Below are 18,802 nucleotides of genomic sequence, written 5' to 3'. Positions count from 1 at the left end.
TAAAAGAGAACACCCAGCAAACGGTTCCAGTTTTTCTGGTTTGGAACCAAATCCCAACGTTCTGGAAACATTCTTTTTGGGGTTTACCATTAACTAACGTTCTCAGAATGTTGCATGTAAGATTTGCGTGAGAACACAAGCATAAATTAACGTATCAAGGAGGGTTTTTTTTGTTTGTTTTTTTGCAAAAACTTAACTACTTAATGTTCTAATGCTGTTTTTAAATGACTTCGAAGAGGTCTTCTTGGACATTTACTATTAAGCAGACATGGTTTAAGAGTCCGCTTAAAAAAAAATCGTGATTTTTTTCCCCCTCGCGCTGAGCAATTGTGTTTCTTCGTCGAACCCGTCTGTTCAGGGACCGTGAAGCCCACAGTTGTGGAGGTCCAGCAGCGACGCTCGGCCCTCGCCAGGGGTGAAGGTGACTCGCCTGTTGGTGCGGGAGATGCAGAGGAAGCGTCGCGGACGCTCGCTCGGTTCCGTCACGTCGCTGTAATCATCGATACAACCCGCATCCAAAGATCGACCTCACCCTCTCATCGAGGACAGACGGATTAAAGACATTTTCTCACTGAGGTGGTTTTATTCGTGGATGCGTATGCATGTGTTCTGCACCGAACGGGCGAAAGAACCGCCCCAGATCCGCAGCCAACATTTTTCAAATCGGCAAATCTTCGGTGAGGGATCCGGAGCGCCGGGAGAGCACCGAGAGCACGCGGAGAGCTCAGCGGGCGATGGATGACTGTAGAACGGTGAGCGTGCTGTAGGACAACCGCTGTCACTCTTCTGCGGATGCTATTTTTGGATAGGCTTTTTTTTTTTTTTTGATGATGAGTACACATTAAAATTACTATCAATTATATGCAAATGAACAGGTAGCGCGTTACCAGTACGATTAATTGCAGTAGATATGTATAGCCCATCAACATTTATACTTACTAACACATACTAAAAGCCCAAACGGGATGCGATATATTAAAATATGAATTGCTTATAAGATAAACAATTAGTGTTATTATGTTTATTGTTTGCTATTTGCGTTTTCATTCTGCACCATACATTCCTCTTCACAGTCCCATGTGTTGCTATGTGGCATTTAAATAATGGTAGCTGAACTCGTGTTTATCCTGCTGGAAAATCCAGTTTAAGCTGCTAGCTGTTTTGGAACATTTCAAGCCAGTCCAAAGGGATCAACCAGCTACCATGTACCAAATAACAGCATGACCAGCTGGTAACTGGTTTGGTGCTGGTCCAAGATATCTACATATCAAACCGGCTACCATGTTCCAAAAGCTGCTGTAGTTTAATCTACACACATTGACTTTCTAAAAATAGACTGAGCAGGATTTGTCTCAATTTTTAGACCGTTCAGGAGTTCAACACTCTTGTGGCTCTCCATCGTGAGCAGGTCATCTCCATAGGGGAGAATACAACTGACTGTCCTTCTTTAAGGGCACAGATGCACAAGACTCGCATCAAAGGATGCGCCGTAGCCCAGGTCGCCTATCAAAACCTCATCGCAATCTCTGGGTAAGCTCGTATGTTAGAACGGCCATGCAGATTTGATGACGTGTCTAGAAGATGCCATGTAATGTCGTTTCTCTTTTTCTTTCTTTGCTTTTCCTAGGCCAGAGGATGGTGAAATCCACCCAGAAATATGCAGATTGTTCATCCAGCTTCAGTGCTGTCTGGAGATGTACATTACAGAGATGCTCAAATCTATGTGTCTGTTGGGTGTTCTGCAGCTCCATAGGAAAGGTGTTGTGTCAATGACAGCCAGCAGAGGACAGCAGATTCTTTACATAAGCAGACATGAGTACATAAAGCTAATATACTGCATGGTGAAGTACTTCTGTCAGTCTGAAGGTGGCGGGGATGGCACAATAAATACATAAAACAGCTCCTTTAAGCATTTACTTGTTTTTTCTGCAAGCGAAACAAAGCATAACGTTTCAATCTTTTGTCACTCGCTACAGGAAATGATGTGTGCCCTGAGCCAAACATGGACTACAAGGTCGACGAAAGCTCTGATGTGCCGATGCTGGAAGATCGATCATCATCACCTGTAGATTTTCCACAGGAATCCTGGGTCGTGTGCACAGACATCGAGAACATAGAGAGGTACGACAAACAGGATGAATGCATTAGGAAGTGTTGCTTCTGCAAGTACTTTTCGAATTAATTTGCTCCATAGGGACATGAAACCACCTACCAGCTCTGAGATGAACGACATGACAAACTTTGAAGCGAAAAGTATTTGAAAACCTCAGAAAATAAAGGGGGACCGTAAACTGCAACCTTTGAAAGGATTGAGCTCATCCCAATACATGATCAAATAAAAAAAAAAAACTACAGCCTAATATAAAACTACCCATTTATAATGATTAATTACAGGTGTAAAAATAATACATTTAAATTTGTGCTAAATATGTATATGTTACTGTTTAAATGTTCGAGGTCACAATTTTTTTATGTATACTTTCATTCATTAAGGATGCATTATTTTGATCAAAAATTTGAGTAAAGACGTGTTACGGAAAATTTCTAAAAAAAATGTTTTGTGGTTAAAATACCAGCACAAATATTTTCAAAATTGAATAATCAGCTTATTAGAATGATTTTTTAAAGGGTTAATGTAACACCGGAGTAAAATGCTAAAAATGCAGCTTTGATCTTTTTTGATTTACATTTTAAAATAAATAAACAGCATTTTACAGTATTCCTGTTTTACTGTATTTTTGATCACAGAAATGCAGCCTAGGTGAGCATAACAGATTCTTACAGGCTCTTTTGTATATAAAATGCTTGTCTGTCAATTTAATGTGGTCTTGAAGTACTTGAGCCATAAATCTTTTTTTGGTTTAATCCTCAGTTATATGATGTCCTGTGTTGTGAAATTTCTTCCAGTGATATGCGAGAAATGAGGAACCTTCTAAGCAAACTCAGGGAGACAATGCCTTTGCCACTGAAAAATCAAGGTGTGTTTCAAAGATTTTTAGAAATTAATTGAGCTAATATTGATTTTTTTTACTCATGTAAATGCTCATGTAGCTAGAAATGTGTTTTATTTTTTAATGCTGTGCTTTCATGTGTATAGATGACAGCAGTCTGCTAAATCTGACTCCTTATCCACTGGTGAGGCAGAGGAAGAGGCGATTCTCCGGGCTTTGTTGCCTTGTGTCTGGCTGAACCTTCAATACTCTCAAGTCTTCTTTTCTGATCATTGATCAATTTATGCTTCACTCGTCTCCTTCGTGTCTCTGGAACTGTTTTGCTAATGTAACTTGTCCCTGGACACTGTCTAAACTACTTAATCCCTTATTGGAGGACAGAATCCCCTTGACTCGAAGCCCTGCCAGTTGAGTTTTTAAGCAAAATCAATGGTCTATTTTTAGTTACCGAGAGGTTCATTCTTTGTTGTGTGATGTGAAACCATAAGATTGTATAAAAAAGCAAGAGAATTAAGTAAAATAACAACATCTGTCTCTAAATTTTCTTTTATCATAGTCATAGAATTTGACAGTGAAAGGGCACGTTTAGTTATAGGATTGCTGTATTTCATCTTCTTGCTTCTTCTTTTTTTGTGTGAATTTAGTCACTGTGCAATGATTTTAATTTAGTCTTCCATAAAAGGGAAATTCTATTAAAAAAATTATATTAGTCATTTTAAGGGCAAAAGAACGCTCTGCACTAAAGCCATTGCTATTTCATTCTAAGCTTGAAACAAATATAATACAATAAAATTCACTATGTACATAATACAAATAATTGTAAATAAAACACTGTATTTATAATAATTGATTTTAAAGATTTATTTTTCGTTTATCCATTCAAGACATCAGGTTTGTGTGAATGCATATCAGTTTAATGAGAGTTTGCAGCATGTTTTTTGCTCCTCATGTCAGGTGTCTATAAAGTGTGCATAGCTGCAGCTCATATAAGCTATAATTCATTTTATAATAATAATAATAAAGTTGTTGTTTTTTATTGTAGTTGTGTGTTTTTGAAACCTACAGTGCTTTGCGTTACGTTTTTTTGCTTTTAATCGATTGGTGTTTATTAATTAAGACCGAAAATAATAAAATAAAAACACGAAAAAGAGACCTTTAATTTGGCATGAAGAAAAGCAATAACTTTGACCTGTAATGACATGCTATCCATTTACTCCCGGTCCACATTCCCATGGTCTAAAGTAGGAGCCAAATGTCAAAGTGAAGACTTCCAGCTGCAGGGGTTTACTGGAAGCAAAGGGGGATGGACAAATTATGTAAAGTTGCAAGAGAATGCTTAAAGACAATTCACCCAGGTCAGAATTAGTTACTTTTCCAGAGCTGATTGTGCATCTCTCTCTCTATGATTTTAATCTTTATTCATTAACTCATATAGTTTTAAAGGAGTCTGGAATGTATGTATTATCCATCAAGCTCATGTACTATTAGGTCTCTGCAACTCTTCTCAAGAAACTGCGTGTGGTAAGGTCTTCATTACTCAATATATTAAAACTGATGCGTATGTTAGTCTACTTAATTCTGCTTAAGCTATCAAGTTCCAACAGACTTTCTTCTCTATGGATCGTGCTGCCATTCCCGTCGTCCTTCTCTACACCCTGGCTTCATTTACCCCTATTATGGGATGCTTCTGTGACCATTACCCGTGGAGTTCATGGTCCTCTTGCACCAAAACCTGTAGCTCTGGTTCCCAAGAACGTACAAGGTAACTGCAATGGCTCGTTGCACGAGACCACGAATGCGTGTTAAATACAACGTTACCCAAAACGAATTGTATCATGTTTAAATCACTACAGACACGCCAGAGCCAGCGAAAAATATCGGAAGGACTAGCCGGGCTTGAGGCTGCTCAAAGCGGACACTTAAGTACTGAGCTCCCGGCGATCGAATTGGAGCTTGAAATCAGCTTATAGAATAGGCGCTTAAAAACTCGCATAAAAACTACACTTCGCGACACAATAACAGTTGGGTAATATTTAGATTAAATTAATGGGTTTTTGGGCAATGGCGTTTCAAGAGTCCACAAGACCAGACAATGCATTTTGAGGAACGACTGTTGTGCGTAAATATATAAAATTATAAAATACACTGTTATATTTGTGTGTGTGTTTGCGCGCTCTGATGTAAGTCAACGTAAAAATGCTCACAAAACGCAAAATGACCGAGATCCACTCGGATCACGCAAAAGTGGCGATTCTAGTCAACCAATCAGGTTCTGCAATGAGTTTAGCCCCGCCCTTTTGAAAAAAAGTGGTACGGTATTGTTCGCTATTTACCGAAGCTTACCGCTCAGTGGAAACGAGCCATTGTTGAAAATATTTCTCATTTGCAAAGTTTATTATTTTAATATGTACATTTATTTTGTTGTAGGGCTGTACGATATGATGACCACTGGAAAAAAAACAATTGTTTCCAGCTGTGTAAGACACAAGAGACCAGAGCGTGCAATGTTGGGACTTGTTCCATTCACTGTCAGCTGACTGAGTTTGGACCCTGGTCAGAGTGCTCGCCGTGTGCCAAAAAATCTGTGAGTAAAGCACACAGCTATTAAAAAAACGTTCAAAATATTCCACAGTTGGTCCGGCTCTTTAAAACAGATTTAAAGGTGATTCAAGAGATGAAATATCTGATAAAATGTTAATATAGCAGCCGAATAAATTTGGGACTTTTGACCGTCCGTTTTTTCACATTCCTGAAAGATTGCGAGTTTTATTTAGCTTAATGTTTACTCATCCTCAGATAGTCTAAGATGTAGATGAGTTTCTTCGTTTACACCGATCTGGAGAAATTGCATCCACCAATAGTCCCTCTGCGGTGAATGGGTGCCGTCAGACCGCTGATAAATAATTATATCGGTCAAAAGCTGACAGCTTCTCAAAATTAAAACCACTTTTAAAAGTTAGTTATAATAGTGTTGCTTTAAAATGTTATAAAATAAAAATGGTTTTTTGAACATTAACTGCCGCTTCTGAACACATTTTCCAAATATCAGCATGTAGCTTTGTTCTAATATTGTGTTAATATTCATCAATGTCACCATTCTTGCTGTGTGAAATTGCTTAGTATAGTACACTGCCCTAGTAAGTGTGTGAATATTGTGGGATTTAGTTCCGAACCAGGTCTGTATTGAGGCCGGCTCAGTTTGGGGGTGAGGATTGTAGTCCATCCCTCACAGAGGAAAGAGCCTGTCATCCCTCCAAGGATTGTGGGATTGAACCTGTCAATTGTAAGGACATGTTCACCTGTGACAGTGGTAATTCTCTCCATCAACTTCTTCACAACAACACAGCATATTTGAACCTTTAAGATTTGTCCTACATCGATTTCATAAGGAGAACATTTATAAGGAAAGCAGGTGCATGATCACTAACTTGCGTAATTTGCTCCTGACTTGCTAGGAAGATGTATAAACGCTGCTCTGCAGTGCAACAAACAGGACGACTGTGGGGACAACTCTGACGAGAGAGACTGTGGGCAAACAAAAAGTGTGTGTGCAAGTGAACGGATATTTGCTTCCATTCCCGGAGCAGACCTGATTGGTTACGGGTGAGTTACAGATAAAGATATTTAAGTTTCTTAGATTGCTAATTATTTTTCATGGACTTGGTAAACTTTTAGGATGTTGACATGCTGTCAAATCTGAGATTGTGCTCATCATAAAACTGATCAAATTTGTATTTCAAATTAGATTTGATGCTGCAGCGGAGCAGCTGAGAGGTGCTGTTCTGGACAACTCGTTCTTGGGGGGTGAATGCACTCTACAAAGGCACAGGAGAAACTATTACAGAATCCCTGCCAACATTGAGAGTTATGAAATCAAGGTGGGGACTTCATATGTTTTTGTAGTTGGGGTAGAAAGATAAAGAAATCACATGATAGATTTGACCTTTGTATAGATGGTACCTTTTTTTCTAAATGGTCCTATAAAGAACATTTAATATCTGAAGAGAAAAAAAAATAGACTAACAGCTATTTATTGTTTTAACCAATCACACGAAATCAAAATATTTTGACCCAAATGAAATAAAAAAATATATATATATTTTATTTGAATTTATTCCAGGTAGTAAATCTTGAAGATAATAAAGTGCAAGATGTCAAGACCCAAAAAGTCAACTTGGCCAAAGAATCACATCAATCCCTTCTCAAAGAGGCAGTGAAAGCATCTCAACAAAAGGCAAGAGATCTCAACCTTCAATCTACAATGATCTGTTCCTTATTTTATGTCTATTATTTCAGATCTCTTTCTGTAATATTTGTGCAGGACTCTGAGTTTTACAGGGTACATCAGGTTGTAGCCACATCGACGTTCAGACTGAAACCCTCTGGCCTCTACTTAGCAGACCAGTTCCTTCAGTTTCTAAACAGTCTGCCACTGGAATACAACTATGCACTTTACAGACAGATCTTCCAGTTGTTTGGGACGCATTATTTGAGCTCTGGGACATTAGGAGGGAAGTATGACCTCCTTTTCCAGTATGACAGAGAAGAACTAAAAACCAATGGTAAGCAAGTATTATTATCTGATTGCAAGACGCGGGTTCATGTGATTGTTTTCTCTCGCTTCTGAAATAAAATGAAACTGTGAGTCGTATCTCCTTGTGTTTCCCAGGACTGACAGAAGCAGAAATGAATCAATGCCTTAGTCAGGATTCCTCCATCTTTGCTTTTTTCTATAACAGAGAGTCGTATAGTTCCACATGTGGGAAACATTCATTACAAACCAAATATGACGGTAATACATACGCAAATGTAATATTTATTATGTAAGGCTCATGTTTTAAGTTACATAACCCCGACGTGAATTGTGCTTGCTTCCAGGATCAATTGTAAAAGCAGCAGAGAAGTGTATCACAACAGTGCAAGGAGGCAGAGCTGAATTTACAGCAGCCCTGGCCTGGGAGAAGAGAGGTGTATCGCCAGACAGCACCGTATACCAGGACTGGATCAAATCTACAATAGACAATCCAACCGTTATAGATTTTGAGGTTAGGAAGAGAATCCTGTCAAATATTTGTGGGTATAAATTCATTAAAATAGGTACAATAAATATTAATTTGCCAATGTCTTATCTAGCTTTTGCCTTTAGTGAATTTGGCTCGGGGCTTTCCTTGTTCTGTGACTAAGAGAAGGCATCTTTATAAGGCACTGGAAGAGTATCAGAGCGAATTTGATTCCTGCAAATGTGCCCCCTGCCCAAACAACGCTCGGCCTGCTCTTTCTGGAACAGAATGCATTTGTATTTGCCAGACGGGGACCTATGGACCAAACTGCGAGAATCGAGCACGGGACTATACTACAGGTTCACTTGGCTAGGAATATCTGTATCCAGTATAGCATAAAATATGTCATTTAAAAGGTTCATTTAATGGATAAAATTATTAAAGGGTTACTCCTCCCCAAAATGAAAATTTGGTCATCAAACACCCCCACGTACGGATTCCAAACCCGTAAAAGCTTTGTCAGAACGCAATTCAAGATATTTTGGATGAAAACCGGGAGGCTTGCGACTGTCCCATTGACCGCTAAGTGATGAACACTGTCAAGGTGCAGAAAAGTATGCCAACATATTTGACATTGTAGCGCTATTTTGAAGAGTATCGACTGAATGCAAACTGTGTACACTGTTCTGTGTCAGTTTCGTTTAAATAAAAGCGGAAATACATGTAGAACACATATCTGTGTGGTGCAGCTGACACTGAACAGTGTACGCAGTCAGCGTTCAGTCAGTTCTCTTCAAAATGGTGCTATGGTGATGAATTTATTGAATAAAGTCATTTTTTTTTCAAAAAGTATTCTCGTTGCTTCATAACATAACATCACGGTTAAACCACCGATGGCAGATGGACTATTCTGAAAGTGTCTTTTATACTTTTCTGGGCCTTGACAGTGTTATGTACTTGGCAGTCAATTGTGATTGTGATTGTAAATTGTGTTTCGAAGAAGAATGAACCTTTTACAGGTTTAGAAAGACATGGAGGGTAAAGTGAGAGAAGATAGAATATTAATAAAGATATATAGTATACATAATATGAATCAAATAAAAAACAGATAAGGTGTCAGGAATACATTTCTGCCCGTATCTCACAGACGAAGTTGATGGGCACTGGAGTTGCTGGAGCTCTTGGAGTACTTGTGATGCCACCTTAAAGAAGCATCGCTCACGTAGCTGTAACAATCCTGCACCGCAGCACGGCGGCAGACCCTGCCAAGGCCTTGAGACACAGGAGGAGGAATGCACCATCTCTATTTTCCAGACGTAAGTGCTTTGTCTGTGGACTAGAAACAGACCTAAAAGTGGGGTCAGTAGAACTAACATTTCTTGCAATTGCAATTTGCACGTAATTACATGTGTGAACACATAAATTTGTTCTCAACTTCATTCTCATGTTGATTCATTTGTATTGTTCTAACATATGCAGCGTGTGCATGCAACTAGTCATTAGCATTCAATCCATTCAGACACACCTCTCTCTTCTACTGCTCTCTCACACACACACACACACACTCTATGGCGTAAGTCTTGGGGGAAAAGTGTGTTTCCTGAAACCACTTGTTTTTATATGTATTTTATATGTGTTCATTTCATACATGTTTCTGCTGGTTCAATGTTTCAAGTTATCGATCAAAGCACCATTTCATGAGCAATGAATGCAACAAATGTCTTTGGCAGGCAAAATGTGTGCATTAATGACGATGACTCTGAGACTGAAGGGTCCCGTGAGAGCCAGTTGCCCCCAGGAGCTTCTGGCTGTCCAAAACCCAGTCCACCTGCCAACAGCCACCTGAGGGTGAGGAAACAAAACACCTTTTTACACGCCATTTGCTCCTGCCTGCTTCCACTAATATCCAGCTTGTGTAATTGTTCCCTCTAATATCAGATTAACAAGCGTCAGTACAATTATGGAGACCACGAGGAGTTCACTTGCTTCACTGGTTTTAAACTGGATGGATACCAGATCATTCATTGTTTGCAAGACGGCACTTGGGAAAAACCAAAGGGACAGTGCATTAGTAAGCCACAGAAACGCTTATAAAATGTATTATCTGAAAGCTCATTTAGTCCTGTACACTCCATATGTTGTCCTGTCACTCTAGAAAATGTTTGCACCAAACCCGCCGTGCCTAATGGGATGACGATATACCCAGACAAAATGGAGTTTCAAGTAGGAAGTGACATCATTTTGGCCTGCTCAGAGAGTGGCATGAGTCCCTCAGGGAGTCAGTATTACACGTGTGGGAAGAGTCTTGTTTGGGAGCCAAGCATCCCACAAGACATACACTGCAAGATTGGTACTTATAAATGAGATTTTATATCATATTTATTTAGCTCCTTTATTTCAAACATAGTTAAATGAATAACTATTTTTTTCTGCAGTTAAACCCTTTGTACCAGACAGCAGCTGTAAACCCGGAGCGATGCACGATGGGGCTAATTGCATCTGCATGTCCAAAAAGAGCTGCAAGTATGAATGCCAATAGTTTGAAATTTTGCGGACCCTTATGCTGTGGTCTGTCGGGAAACGTGACAATTAATTATTAGTTATTTTTCTGCAGAAATTACAGAGCAGATCTGTGTGTCTTTGACGCTGACAAGGAGACTGCCATTATGATGTCCCTCTGCGCTTTTCATGCCGACCGTTGTCATGGAGACAGATTATACTTTATGAATAATGGACCGTGCAAAACTGACGCAGGCAATCTGGACTGGGCCAAATTCAGGGCCAACGTATCTGAGCAGAGCTCTGTGCAGGAGCCCTGTGGTTCAGACACCTGTTACGAGTGGGAGACCTGCTCAGGTACAGATCTGATCACGAAGCCTTACGTAATGTGTTGTTTCACAATCAAAGCATCTATCTTTGGTTTGTATTCAATTGAAATAATTCAACGCCGTCTTTTCTTTTTAGTATCAAAAACATGCCAGTGCAAAATCCCCAGGGAATGTTCCAAAGATGGGAAGCAAATGTACTGCCTGAAAATTGTGCGAACCCAAAGCACACGAAGCATGAATCTTTGCTTCATGGCTGCCATGAAGTGCAGCAAGATGGAGTTTGAGCTTCTGCATGAAGGTCCTTGTGCAGGTTCTTAATTGTGCACCAATTTCGTAGACATATTCACAGCTGAAATGCTCGCTCCTTATTGATTTGTACAGATAACCCATTGTTGTTTTATAGTCGCTCACAGCGTGCTATGCAGTTATTTTTTGAGCAGCCTTGATATTGATGTAGTACATCACAATAAAACGTTATCAGACTTTCAGATGTGTTCTTGTATTTATCGGTTAAAGTTTGACTGTATATGTTTGCAACATTAAAATGCCTTTTTCTATCCCAGCATGTGCAGCGATAAATACATTCATTTATTTTTATGTCAAATACACAGAAAAGTGTAACTGTGACTTTGATCTGTTATTGCCCATAATTTAAGTATTTTTATTAATGAATGTGCACATTTACAAATATATATATATATATATATATATATATATATATATATATATATATACACACACGTTTACAATTAATTATTTAGCAGACACTTTTATTAAAAGCAACTTATAAATGAGAACAATGAAAGCAATAAAAATCAACATTATTATATTAATAATATAATAAATATAATAATACATTTATTATACAGTTTTTGTTAAATGTATAATAAATAAATGAAAATATATAGAAGGTAAAAAAAAAGAGCTAGTGTTAATTTTTTAATTCTGAATTAGAATAGAGTGTGCTAGAGTTAGAGGATCAAGTGTATAGATAGGTAGATATTACTAAACATTACAGTTTAAAAAAAATCATACATTTGCAACAAGCAATTGAAATGTGTTTACGCCTGACAATGTCCAATGCTGAGTACTGTGATGTCTTTCCCTTGACATCTCCAAGCCCCAGCTTCACACTCTGAAACCATCTCAGGAGCTCCGCCCATTAGAGAGACACACAGGTGGGCGGAGTCATCTGAACAATCTTCAGGATCTTTACATTCACATTTCGAACCTAGTGACACATTTACATCTTTTACATATACATTTTTTGCACTTAGAAGACACTTTTATCCAAAGCTACTTATTTTCAAGCTATGGCTTATTTGGCGGAGAAGGAAACTAAAGTTAAGACTAAATATAGATTTCATGCCTGAAATTGCGTACACAGTTGCTATACATTACAAATTAATATATAAATAATGCATTTTAAAATAAATAGTTAAAACTGCCCATAAGATAAATGCTATGTCAATTTTATAGGTGGTTTTATAAAGGTTTTATAGGGGCCTACCGTCACATATCTCCCCCTCATGGCAGTCCTGACAGGATGTAAATTTGATTTCTGGCCAAATGCATGCACTGTCTTGTAGCAAAGTAAATGTTTGTCCCAGACACTTCAAGGCCCCGAGCTGGCAGATGCTCATTCTGTTCACCCGTCCAGGACGCACAGAGGCACAAATGTGGAGTGACGCCCTGGTCAACATAACATAGAGATTTCACGTTAATGCATGCTGCTTCGTATGTTCATTATTCCTTTTCGCACTCAATACCATAACTAACAAACTTACTTGCATTCATACGGCATTTTGCAAACACACTGACCCTTTGCTGATTTTTCCCATGGTTTGCAGAGTAGGCTTGGTTGAGTGGGCACTGCTTCCACTATTCAGAAAAACGTTATAAGCAATAACTGAAACCAAACACCTGATTGGCGTATATTAGGAGCCTACAACCTACCTGGCTTGCATTGCACACTCTCAGGTGTTGGATACCAGCTGAGACCAAGACGGCACATGATTTCTGCTTCACCTTCTTTCTGCATCCCACTTGGGCATGACAGGGTCACGCTCTCTCCGATCAGATAAGCTTGTTTTGAGGGTGTGGCAATGACATTACTCAGAACAGCTGGAGGATCGCATGCAGTTTCTGGTGAACATACAATAAAAGGAAAAAGAGAGTAGGACACCACTTAATGCATTACAGCAATGCATTAACAACTACAGAGAACACTTTCGAATTACCCATAAAACTGTATTTTATAGGGAAGAAAATTATAATCTTACTGTATGTAGTAGTACATATGTGTGAGGAATAGCTGAATATATACAGATTTAATAATGTCTAATTTTTATTTACACTCAAACACTGCATAATGTGTTACTTCTTGACTTTTTTCAAATGTTGTGTGCTCATGAGAGTTACATAGCCTAATGTGAATGTATTCTCATGGATTAAAACATATGGGAGGCTAAATATATTTTGGAAACGTTTTTAAAAATGTATATTTATACAAAAAGTTACACACATACATATATGTGTGTGTGTTTTAGCACTGTCAAACGATTAATTGCATTCAAAATAAATGTCTTTGTTTACATAATATGTGTGTGTACTGTGTATTTATTATTATTATTATTATAGAAAATATATATATATATTTTTATATACATATATATTTATATTCATATATTATATAGAAATATATTTAATATAACACGTTTTTCTTAAATATCCATTCTTATATCCATGTATATGTGTATTTTATAGCCATTTTTCATACATTTATTTAAAAGTAGATTTTTGACATATAGAATTACTTTTGCACTGCATGGGTGATTTCCTCCAGGTCAGGTTCTCTGTACACTCAGCGATTGGATTGCCAATGTGATCGTGTCCATCTGTGCAGGTGTACTCAATCTTACTGCCCACTGGATAGATGTCTCTGGGGTCCTGCGTACGTGATGGGTGAGATGTAAAGTTATCCCTGGAACAACATTTAAAACTACCAGATTTGTTTAATCATGTTTAATTCTCAATTGCAAGGTTTAATTGCAACATATAATCACTGCAGTTAATAGTGTTCACCGTGTTTTAATTACACGTAATTTGTATCTAACAGCATGATTTTTGCTTATGCCATAGTCACCACTAATAACCCGCTTTGCAACGATTTGTCCTGCGAAAAGCGCTGTACAAATAAACTAGAATTGAACGGAATTTAAGCACGTCTGTTGAGAGTTTTGTGTATTGAAGTGGTTTTCACTTGAGTGCGTATTCCCACCCCCCTCCAGCTCCTTTGCTTCAGGAGGCACTTACCAAAACAAATCCATTTGTCAAAGGAGGTGGAGTTTTACATGTCTTCACTGGGGTCACTGTGGGATCAAAGCAATGGGGCTCCATCATTCTAAAACACAAAAAACTGTTGTTAAAAGGCTGAAAAGTTAAATAAATAAATAAATAATAAATTAAATGCTCACTTGAGGTGTTCAAAATCTGGGTCCTCGCAGCTTTTCCACTCTGTGGGCTCTCCTTTACAATTCCTGCCTCCATTTCTTGGAGCAGGATTATTACACGAACGAGTCCTTGACTTTTGACCCTGAGAGCAGCTGCTCCAGGCAGACCAACAGCTCCAGACTCCTTCAATCACTCCTAAAAAGGAGGACCAGTTTGACACATTTGAGACAAGATGAACAGGTTGTTGTGATTTTTGAAAATGACCTTTCGTGCAGTGTATAGCAAAGCAAGTGAATGAAAAATACTGTAAAGTTTTAAATCTGAAAGTGCCCTGTGTACAAAGTTGATGTCTCTTGAAAGAAAGAGTCGACTCTGAATCAATGAAACGAGTCGTTTCATGTTGAGGTCAAAATGAAATAGTAGCATATTGCCTATCCACTTGTTGGTATTTTTTGTGTTGGTCTTAATGAAAATGTTAATTAATTCTTCACCACTAGGTGCCGCTTTTGGAGCTTTAAAAACTCACAAACACTGCGTTAAATGAAATCACTGGAAAAATAAATCAATAAACAAATCGTTTGGGAGTCGCTGAACAAATAAGATAAAAATAAAAGCATACTATAAGAAAACAAATGTGTTTTTATTTCCTCGCATGCATGTCAATCTGTTGTTTGGGACTCTTTAACGTCACAAGAAAAGAAAAAACTGTAGCAGGAAATGATTTAACTCTATCAATCTGAACTAAAACATTTCATTATCTTCAGAGATGTCCAAATTTTTCTGTCAGTATCATTGCTGACTAATTGTTCAGCTGATCAGTGTGTCATTAAATATACACATTTGCATTTGATTTAGCAAATGAACAAACATTCTTACCGGGTTGTTCTCCGAGGATGTGGCCGTTCTGACAGGCATTACCGCTGGTGCCCGGCCTGCACACACAGGCACACACACCGTCAGTGAGCACAGCCATGCCGTTGTTCTGACACGGTCTGCAGCGACAAGGGCTCTGCTCCTCCAGGTAGGCCTCCAGTGCCCTCTTGAGGTGGAGCTTCTTGAGTCCAGCACATGGCACCTCTTTGACCAAGTCATACAGCGGCCGCAACTAGGAATATGACACCATGTTATGACCGCTTATTATACTTACTTTATACTTGTCTTAATTCTGTCATACCTTCTGTTTTATTACTCTAGGGAACTCCTTCACTGATCCAGCCCATTTGGAATACATCTGTTTGTTACTGTCAGGGTTTTCTAAGTCTAGGAGACTAAGGCCAGCGATATAAGCGGGATGTCCTCCGATAACGTCTGTTTTAATCGGCATCTTATGATTTCTGTTCTCTGTGAAACATTTCAAAGGGTACGTCAGGTCACAGCATTGAAATCTGATGTTTTAGTTACATTCATTGAAAAAAACAGTCATTCGGACTAACCGCTGAAACTCTCAATTGTCTTCATCAGTTTGGTACACCTGGTTGTCTTCTTTTTATAGAAGAGCCGTCGCTTCACGCGTGTAATACACTGGTGGAAGTCAATATTCGTCTTACCTACATTAAAACGAAAAGAAAACACATATTTTTGTTTGATTTTGGGAAAACTAAAATGACTAACAAAATGATCTAGACCAGAAAAATGAAGCTCAGTCAAGCTTGAGGACTGTAGGCCAAAAGCGAACATTGCACTGTATTCAAAATATATTACATTTAAAATAAAGCACTAATGATTAAACAAAAATGCTTGGATTCTTAAAATTATATTGAAATTGGTATATTGAAATATTGAATGTTGAAATGGCATGCATCATGGTGCTCATGTGAACATGCATCGTTTGACAGGGAAGAGAAGAAATTATTGAATGAAGTCAATAGTTTTTGTTTTCTATGCACACAAAAAGTGTTCTTGTAGCCTCATAAAATCACTGATGTCGCACGGACTATTTTAAACAATGTCCTTGCTATGTTTCTGGCCTTTGAACATGGCAATCACATTGCTGTCTGTGCATGGTTAGAAAGCTCTCGGATTTCATCAAAAATATCAGAATTTTTGTTCCAAAGATGAATGAAGGTTTTATGGGTTTGAAATGAGACGAGGGTGAGAAATTAATGACAGACGTTTCGTGTAAATTAACCCTTTAAATATTAACAGACGAAAAACAGAAGTTAACACATACTCATCTCCATCATATAACTAGCGTCCAGCTCCAGCAGAGCCCTATACTGGCCTCCCAGAGAGCCCTCTTCCATGTAGTGTGTGCCATAACGCTGTATAAGGAGTCTATAGGCTGATGGGTCATACGTGCTTGGCAGGGCCGACAGATCCTTCCAGAAGTCTTCAGATAGAGAGAGGAACTGAGGAGCATTGTTCTGGAACTGAGCCACCTCTACCTCGTTTTTTATTATCAGCAAATGATATGTCTTTGAGACAGAAAGAACAGCATTTAAATATTATATAATCAAATATTTTTTGCCTTTTTTTGCCATTTAATACACCGAATCCATCATTACCTTGTCCTGTTTCAATTCGTTATGAAAGGTTTTGTGATCGTGACCTCCTCTAATTTTTTTCCTTTCCTCTTCATGCCGCATGTAGGACCAGGAACTGTCATAATACTCGTCCGTGAAGTCATTTTCAACAGTGACCTGAAAAAAAATAATAGTTAATATTATATTTATATTATACAGTCAAATCAAAAATTATTCAGACAGCAGATTTTTTAAATATGTTTTTACTAGTGGGTGCAGAACACCATAGAAGACTGTGTTCTAAAGTATAGCGAATAAACTGTGACAATGTGCGAAATGTTTTTAAGAAATGGGTCTAAAATGTCATTTTTACCTGAAAGCTGTATCTGAGTAGGCTCTGTGGAAGTCTGTAGAAATCTCTGTGATCTCCACTGAAGACTTTCTTGCACTGCCCACCAAAGCTACGAGTGTTAATGACGCCCGCTCTCCGCTCACCCGTCAACACATCGAACCTAAAGGATGACAAATATTTCATAACGTATTACTCCGTTAATTTAACAGTAGTTTATACTGAGTGTTAAAGCCGAATTTTACCCTCTTCCTGTGAGGTCAGAGTTGGGCGGTGACTTTTGCTCGTTACACACTATAGTGCTACTGCCACTACAGCTCTGTTCATCTAAACCATCTTCACAGTCCTGATCTCCATTGCACACCAGAGACGGATTGATGCACTGACCTATACGTAAACAAGCCAATTAAAACTGCTAACTTACCAAAAACCAACTTTTTTAATATCACAGCCAGAAGTGGCTTACCAGATGTGCAGCGAAACCTGTCTCCGCATCCTGTCTGTAGAGGGCAGCTTTTCTTTGCTGAACAGGCCTGTGTTTGGATGGCCTCGCCTGTACAAGAGCTGCCTCCAAACTGAGGGAACGTCTCTACGGGACGCGTACGAACCTGTGAGAAAACCCCTTTAGAAGGTCAGCCATTCGGTTGTGGCCAGTAGCAACTATAGGCCAATCTCTACACCCGTGTTTATTTGCTGACCTGTGTCTTGGTACAGCCATCACACTCTGACCAGTCCCCATATGGTCCCCACCTGCAGTTTACCGGCTGCTCACACCTTGCATAACAAAAATGTGTCAGGTAAGACAAAAATATCCATCATTACTTATTAACAACCGTATAATAAAATCCAGGTTTTGTGCAGCACTCACCAAATACGAGGCAGAAACACGAGAAGAACTAAAAAAGCAGCTGGGCACATCTGAAAACAGTACAGACTATTTTAGCATTTCATAATTGTTTAAAAAAAAAAAGTGTTATTGTTGTTTTATTTCAGTTTTACTAGTATTACGCCTACTTAATTTACTTACCCGTTTATTTTAGTAAGCTAAGGTAATATTTCTAATTTTCGATTGGTTTTAAGTCCAAAGGCCGTTCAACTTTAAAGATAGTTCCAAAACCCATTCTAAATGTACATGTAGGCTAAACGTACAAACGTGAAAGATACAACCATGGCTATAACGAAACAATTTTCTTTCTGATGAACGATTGACAGCCACTTGACTTAAATAGACCAAACATTTAAAGCAACAGACAACAAAACTGCAGCGCTCTTTTATAATAGGCAGAACTTTATCTCGCGTTGGTGTGGACGCTAATATAGCTCTCTTTATCATTTTGTTCTTGCTGCGAACGCACCTTAATTTTTCATCTAATATTTACATGCATATTTAATTTTATATTACTTCAGTTGCAACAACACTTGAATCTAACCCTGACTGCTTTTTATTATCTACATCTGCGATTCATTCTTTACCTTTACTTTCTGTGTGAATAACCTCTTACCATAACGCCGTGGATGCTGTCGACGAGACAGACTGTGATGGGCCCCGCTCATATACAGGAGCTCTTGCAGGGTTTATGACATCAGCCCGCCTCGGACAGGAATTCCCAGCATGACTCAGCCGAGGGACATTCAGTGCTGGCTTGATATCCCTTACGCCGACTTTGCCAATTTATATACTGTGTCACAGTTTCACAATCTGATCTTTAAATTTGTAAATTCCAGTAAATAGTGCACGCGTGTTGTTTTTGTTTCTGCC

General features: G+C 38.6%; 2 protein-coding genes across 3 annotated transcripts; one reads left to right on the top strand and one right to left on the bottom strand.

The window, feature by feature from the left end:
- The first annotated feature begins 368 nt into the window (after positions 1-368).
- Positions 369-11,267, top strand: c6 (complement component 6). The gene is made up of 23 exons (XM_043222184.1): positions 369-752; positions 1,364-1,530; positions 1,628-1,771; positions 1,966-2,121; positions 2,908-2,978; positions 3,098-3,184; positions 4,539-4,713; positions 5,379-5,535; positions 6,117-6,261; positions 6,407-6,554; positions 6,697-6,829; positions 7,072-7,185; positions 7,273-7,513; positions 7,621-7,743; positions 7,830-7,996; positions 8,085-8,310; positions 9,099-9,267; positions 9,682-9,799; positions 9,890-10,022; positions 10,107-10,301; positions 10,387-10,474; positions 10,566-10,807; positions 10,916-11,267. Exons 1-23 carry the CDS (start codon positions 603-605, stop codon positions 11,095-11,097), a joined length of 3,531 nt encoding a protein of 1,176 aa, XP_043078119.1. The 5' UTR covers positions 369-602; the 3' UTR covers positions 11,098-11,267.
- A 420-nt stretch (positions 11,268-11,687) lies between these two features.
- Positions 11,688-18,772, bottom strand: c7b (complement component 7b). 2 transcript variants are annotated; one of them, XM_043221707.1, is made up of 18 exons: positions 18,517-18,772; positions 17,912-17,961; positions 17,742-17,817; positions 17,510-17,651; positions 17,289-17,430; positions 17,068-17,206; positions 16,737-16,871; positions 16,403-16,646; positions 15,666-15,779; positions 15,407-15,573; positions 15,109-15,337; positions 14,256-14,427; positions 14,095-14,182; positions 13,596-13,728; positions 12,736-12,924; positions 12,567-12,660; positions 12,290-12,471; positions 11,688-12,010 (listed from the first exon to the last, which is right to left on the bottom strand). In XM_043221707.1, exons 1-18 carry the CDS (start codon positions 18,595-18,597, stop codon positions 11,841-11,843), a joined length of 2,547 nt encoding a protein of 848 aa, XP_043077642.1. In that variant the 5' UTR covers positions 18,598-18,772; the 3' UTR covers positions 11,688-11,840. The 2 variants fall into 2 exon arrangements, with proteins under 2 accessions (XP_043077642.1, XP_043077643.1); XM_043221708.1 differs by having other exon boundaries at positions 18,546-18,770.
- Positions 18,773-18,802: the final 30 nt, after the last annotated feature.

This window comes from Puntigrus tetrazona, chromosome 21 (genome assembly GCF_018831695.1).
Source record: "Puntigrus tetrazona isolate hp1 chromosome 21, ASM1883169v1, whole genome shotgun sequence".
NCBI lineage: Eukaryota > Metazoa > Chordata > Actinopteri > Cypriniformes > Cyprinidae > Puntigrus > Puntigrus tetrazona.
Note: the sequence above shows the minus strand (reverse complement) of the source record. Positions and strands in the feature narration are given on the sequence as shown.